The sequence below is a fragment of the Cariama cristata genome, unplaced genomic scaffold (assembly GCF_000690535.1).
Source record: "Cariama cristata isolate BGI_N322 unplaced genomic scaffold, ASM69053v1 scaffold33978, whole genome shotgun sequence".
In the NCBI taxonomy this organism is placed as follows: Eukaryota; Metazoa; Chordata; class Aves; order Cariamiformes; family Cariamidae; genus Cariama; species Cariama cristata.
Window position 1 is genome coordinate 1,847 of NW_009629988.1, and position 6,563 is coordinate 8,409.

The following is a 6,563-nucleotide window of genomic DNA, read 5'->3' on the forward strand; positions in this document are numbered from 1 at the left end:
GCTGGCGCTGGGCATCGTCGGTGTTTCCAGAAGCCTTCCCTGCAGCAGCAGGCGTGATCACATCCTTGGGGTGGGGGCAGAGACAGGACCCCCCCAAGCTGAGGGCACAAGAGGTGCTGACTTTCCCTGGGTGGACAGCAGAGCTGGGGAGAAGCAGGGCTACAGCAAAGGCCCCTTCCTGCACATCTGGAGAGCAGCTGGGTAGGACCCTGCCTGCAGGAGCCAAGGGGCCGTGGGGCACCTGACAGGGTGCTGGGTCCCATGGCTCACCCTGCCTACGGCGGTGCTGAGCACTGGGCTGACTGCCCTAAGCGAGAACCACGGGGAGGGCTGCGATGCTGGGCTGGTGGTCAGATGCTTTCCATGTCTCTTGGTCGTGGCTTTCTGCAGGGGTCCCCTCCCTCCTGTGTCCCCGCAGGGTGCCCGCGTGTGGATCCCTGACTCTGTCGAAGTCTGGAGGGTGGCAGAAATAACCAGAGCCTACAAGGACGGAGATGCCATTCTCCACCTCCGCCTGGAAGACGGCTCGGTAAGGCTGGAGCTGGGCAGCCCAGAGGGTCCCTCCTGTGCTTGCCAGGTGGGTGGGCATCCCCAGATGGGGGAGAGTTCACCTCGGCACCCCCAAACCAGCCTGGGCTCCTCAGCAGGGTGCAGAGAGGCTCAGACATTGCCTGGACGTGTCCCGTTTGGTGTTTGAGCAGGAGCCCAGAGCGCTGTGGCTGTGCCCGGCTCACCGTGCCCTGTGTCCCCTGGCTGCCCGGTGAGCTGGTCCTCGCTGCCTGCTCCTGTCCCCAGATGGGGGAGAGTTCACCTCGGCACCCCCAAACCAGCCTGGGCTCCTCAGCAGGGTGCAGAGAGGCTCAGACATTGCCTGGACGTGTCCCGTTTGGTGTTTGAGCAGGAGCCCAGAGCGCTGTGGCTGTGCCCGGCTCACCGTGCCCTGTGTCCCCTGGCTGCCCGGTGAGCTGGTCCTCGCTGCCTGCTCCTGTCTGACTTCCTAAAAGCTTGCGGTGCTGGCCGGGCTGGGGTTCCTGGTGACTAACAGCCCAAGCATGGCCTGCAGACAGCATCCCTCCTGCTATGCCATTCCCCACAGACCCATCCTGCCTTTGTGGGGCCGGTTGACCCCCCTCAGCGTTTGTCCTGCTCCATCTCCATCCCTGCAGGCACTGGCCCACCCCGTTGAGTTCCAGCTGCCGCCTCTCTGCAACCCCGACTGCCTCTCGGGTGCCGATGACCTGGTGGCCCTGAGCTACTTGCACGAGCCGGCCGTGCTGCATTCACTCCGCCGGCGTTTCTTGGAGGCCAACACCATCTACACCTACTGCGGTGAGCCCCGTGCCCCCTCGCCGGCTCCCCATCTCGTACCCCTTCCCCACGGCTCCCTGGGGCAGGAGCCCCTCCCGCCCCTGTCCTTTGCACAGCTCTCTTCCTCCAGGTATCATCCTCGTTGCTATCAACCCCTACAAGCCGTTGCCCATCTATGAGAAGGAGGTGATTTATGCCTACAGTGGCCGTGAAATGGGGGACATGGATCCCCACATCTTTGCTTTGGCGGAGGAGGCGTACAAGCAGATGGTGAGGTGAGAGCATCCCACGGGAGCATCCCTGGGGTTGCAGTGGGGAAGGGCCGAAGCCCCCTCTGGACCATGATGTGTCTGTGGAGTGTGGTCCTGTTGGGTCACGGGTTGTCCCCAGCTCGTGTCCCTCTCCTGCAGGTTTGGGAAGAACCAGTCCCTCATCATCAGCGGTGAGTCGGGCGCAGGGAAGACCGCGTCAGCCAAGTACGCCATGAGATACTTCACCACCGTCGGGGGCTGCCTGTGCGACTCCAGCATGGAGGAGAAGGTGCTGGCCTCCAGCCCCATCATGGAGGTGGGTCCTGCTGGGTCCAGGCTCTGCGTGGGGATAACTGGGGTGTCCCTGCAGGCTCTCCCCGTGCTCCTCATGGCCTGTATCCCCGATGTGATGCTGTGTCTGTCCCTGCCCCATAGAAAGGGTGGCAGGGACCAAACTTCTCCAGAGCACCTGGAGATCCGGGGCTGGCTAAAACCTCCTGCCCTCCTTCCCTGCCAGGCCTTTGGGAACGCGAAGACAACCAGGAATGACAACAGTAGCCGCTTTGGGAAGTACATCGAGATCGGCTTCAGCCAAGCACATGTCACAGGGGCCACCATCAAAACCTACTTGCTGGAGAAGTCCCGTGTCACCTTCCAGGTGGGGCTCTGGGGTGGTGTGGGGACAGGGCGGCGTGGGAGCCCCTGTCTTTGGAACAGGAGGGTGATCCTCCTGGGCATCCCTTGGGGAGGCAACCCCCACGCTGCCGAGCTGAGCTGGGGGAGGGGAAGGTGTCCCTTGTCCCCACATCTGGGGTTGCAGCAGGGGAGCAGGGTGGCCCAAGGTGACCTGGCTTCTTGGTGATTTTTCTTGCTTGTCCACAGGCGAAAGCAGAGAGGAACTACCACATCTTCTACCAGCTCTGTGCTTCGGCCGCCCTGCCCGAGCTCCAGGGCCTGGGTCTCCGTGAGTGCCCGCACATCCCTCTGCCACAAGCCCCATGGCACGGCTTGCTGCTAGCCCACCCCACCCTGGGCAGTGCCAGGCCTTCCTGCCCTCCCCAGCTGGGTGCTGGAGGATGCTTTGCCGCTGTTGGGGTGGGATAAGGGTGGTTGGGAGCCCCGTGGGGTGGGTTGTGCTGGTTCACAACGTGATGCATCTCACCCGCAGGTGGGGCAGAGACCTTCCATTACACCTGCCAGGGCCAGTGCCCCGCTGCCCAGGGCACCAACGATGCGGCCGACTTGGACAGCACGCGGCATGCCTTCTCGCTCCTGGGTACTGTCCTGGCCGGCCATGGGTGGGGAGGGCTGGTACCCAGGGCTGGTTGTCCAACTGCCCTCACTCTGATGCTGGGGTAGGGGTGCTGGTGCCAGACATCCCGGTGCTGGGGAGCCCAGCTATCTACCGGCCCTTCCCATCCCTCCGGTTCATGCGATGCGGGGGGTTGGACCAGCACGGGGTGGGGGGAGCCTGGGGAGTCCCCTCATGCCTGTGCTGTGCCCGCAGGCGTCCCTGAGACCGACCAGCTGGAGTTATTTGGCATCCTGGCTGCCATCCTGCACCTGGGCAACATCGTGGTCAAAGGGAGGGACCGCCGTGGGGATGGCTGCTTCGTGGAGGTGGGCGAGAGCTTGCTGCCTGCCCCCTGCACCCCGAAGTAGCCCCTGAGCTGCGGGAGCTACGTCTCAGCAATACCACGGTGACAGGATCTGTCCCTTTGCAGCCGACTGATGAGGCCCTAGGGCTGTTCTGTGCGCTGCTGGGCGTTGAGGCATCACAGGTGATGCGCTGGCTCTGCCACCGCAAGCTGGTCACTGCTGGCGAGACCTACCTGAAACCCCTCTCCAGGCAACAGGCGCTTGACTCCCGCGATGCCCTGGCCAAGCATATGTACGGGCAGGTCTTCAGGTGGATGGTGAGCAGGGTCAACCGTGCCCTGCGGGCACTGGAGGGTCACCGTACCTCCATTGGCATCCTGGACATCTACGGGTAAGGGCTGCTCCCTGGGAGAATGTGGTCCTGCTCCTGTATCAGCTGTGGGTCTTCAGCCACCAGCTGCTCCGGCTGGGACGTGGGACAGTACCATCCCTGCAGTGGGACCAGTTGGGTGCCTGTGCCTGGAGCTTGGGCCTGGCCGGGGTGGCTTTGCCCAGCAGCTGCCTCACGCAGGTCTCTGCTGCCCACAGGTTTGAGGTGTTCGAACTCAACAGCTTTGAGCAGTTCTGCATCAACTATGCCAACGAGAAGCTGCAGCAGCTCTTCAATCTGGTGGGCATCACCCAGCTGTCTCTCCTCGCCGGGAGGTACCGAGGGTGGGCCCTGCGCATCCTTGCTGTGCTGTTGCTTTGGGTGCTTTCTGCCTTTTGTGGTTGATGCTTCAGTCCCTGCAAACGCGGGGCTCTGGGGGGCTGCTGGAGCTGGGCACGGTCCCCTCCTTTCTCCCAAAGTGCTCCTGCTCCAGGAGAAGGGCTACTTGGGTGTTTGGTGGAAACCAAGCCCCTGCCTGCAGCCTGGCTGGCCACCTCTGTCCCCTCCTGGCTCAGTCCTGCTCTGCTCTCCCTGCCCTCCAGCATGTCTTCAAGCTGGAGCAGGAGGAGTACGTGACCGAGGAGATCCCTTGGGTCTTCGTTGACTTCTGTGACAACCAGCCATGCATCGAGCTCATCGAAGGCCGGCTTGGCATCCTGGACCTGCTGAATGAGGAGTCCAAGGTGGGCAAGGGGTGCTGGGAGCAGGCTGCCGTGACCACCCAGAGACCCCCCGCACCCTGCTGCCTGCTCTGACCCGTTTGCCTTTCAGATGCCCCAGGGCAGCGATGGGAGCTGGGCCCAGAAGCTCTACCAGACCCACCTCAGCAGCTCCTACTTCCAGAAGCCCAAGAGGCCCAGGGATGCTTTCGTTGTCTGCCACTTTGCTGGCAAAAAGCGGTCCCCATCCAGCCCTGTGTGGGGAGGGCTCGGCGGTGGCTCTGCCCCAGTGGGCACCCAGCCTGCCCTGTCTAGAGCTGGTGGTGGCAGCTCCAGCGGCCTCCCGCTGTCCCGAGGGGCTGTGGCAGCTCTCCCCATCCTCCCAGGCTGGGAAGTGGATCCTGCTGGCTCTGCTGCTGCGAAGTGCTGGGCTGCAACTCTTCAATTGAGGGTAAAAATAAATAATAAATATGGAAACTCCGGCTGTGATGGTTCCCATCAGTAGCCTTGCAGTGTGGCCACCACCAGCTCTGGCTCCTGCAAGGATTTCTTCCAAAAGCCTTGGACTGTGTCTAAGCAAAGCCCCTGCGCCAAAACCGGTCTGGGAAGCTGCAGGCTAATGCTGGTGCTTGCTCTGTCTCCTGCCAGGTGGAATATCAGTGTGACGGGTTCGTGGAGAAGAACAGGGATGCTATCCCTGAAGAGCTGGTGGGGCTGCTGCGAGCCAGCAAGGTGAGAACCACCCTGAGCAGGGGCTGTGTAGGGCAGAGCCTGGCTGACTTGCGGCCCCGGGAGCCTGGGACTGGGAAGGACTGGTGGTGTAGGAGGTGTAAACCCTGCGGGGTAAATCCCTGCCTGCCTGCTGGCCCAGCCCCATGCAGTGCTGGCCATGGCCAGGGTGCCCTGAGGTGTGGGTGCTTCCCACCCCAATGCCCTGCCTTGGGTTTCTCCATCTTGGGGGTCACTTTGGCCATCTGAGAGGGCTTGGAGGGCCCTACGGGTCTGTGATGCTGTCACTTCTCCCTTCCACCCTGCGTGGCCCTGGTAGAAGGTAAGGGACATCTCCGAGGGCTCTCGGATGCATCTGGGAAGGTGCCTGTAGCTTGCACTTAGTTTTTCCTGGAGGATGCAGCAGGCAGGGTCACAGCTGGACCTGGCACATCTGGGCTGTAGCAGGGCAGAGGACCGTGCACCGGACTGGTCTCTGGAGCCTGTGGGTTTTTTGGGGCTGTCTCTCCTGGTGGTGATGGATCTGTGCAGCGGGTGATGCTCCCTGCAAGGTCTGCCTGGCTCTCACAGCTCTGCTCTGTGCAGTCTGCCCTGCTTGCTGAGCTCTTCCTGGAGGAAGGGGATGGTCCCACATCCCTGCAGTCCCGCAGGTCCAGCGGGCCCAGGATGACTGGTCGCCCTAGCCGCAGATCGCTGCCCAGTAGCCAAAAGAGCAAGAAGTCCATCTCCAGCCAGGTACGGGGTGGGAGGGGAAACACGTGCTGGCCCCAGACAGCCAGGGCTGGGGTAGCCCCAAGGGGACCCATCTGTGTCCTGGCCTGGGGAAGCCCACAAGCCCCAGGATGTTCCTGCCAACCCTGACCACGCTTGCCTTGTCCTCTGCAGTTCAAATCCTCCCTGAACCGGCTGATGGAGATGCTGGGCAGCACCACACCGCACTACGTCCGCTGCATCAAACCCAACGATGACAAGCAACCCTTTGTGTGAGTGCCTGGCCAGGGAGGCTGGAGGGGCTGGGGACACCGTGGGGCACAGCCGTCCCTCCGCTCTGTGTCCCTCTTGCCTTGGCCATGCAGCGTGGGCCAAGCTGGCTGGGACCCGTTCTGGACCAGCCCCTCTTTGCCCCAGGTTTGACTCCAGGCGAGCAGTGGAGCAGCTACGAGCCTGTGGGGTCCTGGAGACCATCCGGATCAGTGCCTCAGGCTATCCTTCCAGGTATCCCTTCAGCAGCACCCTGGGTGCTCCCCACCCCATCTCCAGTCACAGCACCTCTGATCCCCCGCTCTGTCCCCCACAGGTGGACGTACCAGGAGTTCTTAGAGAGGTACAGGGCTCTGGTGAGCCGGGAAGAGCTGATGGACACCGACGAGAAGCAGATCTGCAGCCTTGCCCTTGAGAGACTGCTCCAAGTACGGGTCCTGCTTGGGGGGTGCAGCCGTGGTACCAGAGTATCCCTTGAAGATGCTTCTGCCCACGCGTGGGTGCCCGGTGGGGTACAGAAATGGGTGATCTTGGGAGAGGGGAAGGAACTCGGCCTCCAGGGAGGCTGGATGGGGCCGTCAGTGGCAGGAGGAGCATCGCTCTTGG

The 6,563-nt window shown here is 62.8% G+C and overlaps 1 protein-coding gene across 1 annotated transcript in view; it reads left to right on the forward strand.

Moving 5' to 3' along the window:
* LOC104165681 (unconventional myosin-Vb-like) overlaps positions 1–6,563 on the forward strand; it is a gene marked incomplete at both ends in the record, with an annotated part of 11,048 nt that overhangs the window by 1,707 nt on the left and 2,778 nt on the right. The window contains 18 exon segments of the mRNA XM_009705375.1: positions 391–529; positions 1,167–1,329; positions 1,439–1,583; positions 1,719–1,875; positions 2,077–2,217; positions 2,442–2,523; positions 2,728–2,835; positions 3,067–3,179; positions 3,284–3,549; positions 3,747–3,828; positions 4,131–4,271; positions 4,360–4,503; positions 4,896–4,979; positions 5,296–5,298; positions 5,562–5,711; positions 5,862–5,959; positions 6,105–6,191; positions 6,274–6,385. Coding sequence (XP_009703677.1) covers positions 391–529; positions 1,167–1,329; positions 1,439–1,583; positions 1,719–1,875; positions 2,077–2,217; positions 2,442–2,523; positions 2,728–2,835; positions 3,067–3,179; positions 3,284–3,549; positions 3,747–3,828; positions 4,131–4,271; positions 4,360–4,503; positions 4,896–4,979; positions 5,296–5,298; positions 5,562–5,711; positions 5,862–5,959; positions 6,105–6,191; positions 6,274–6,385 — 2,215 coding nt within the window.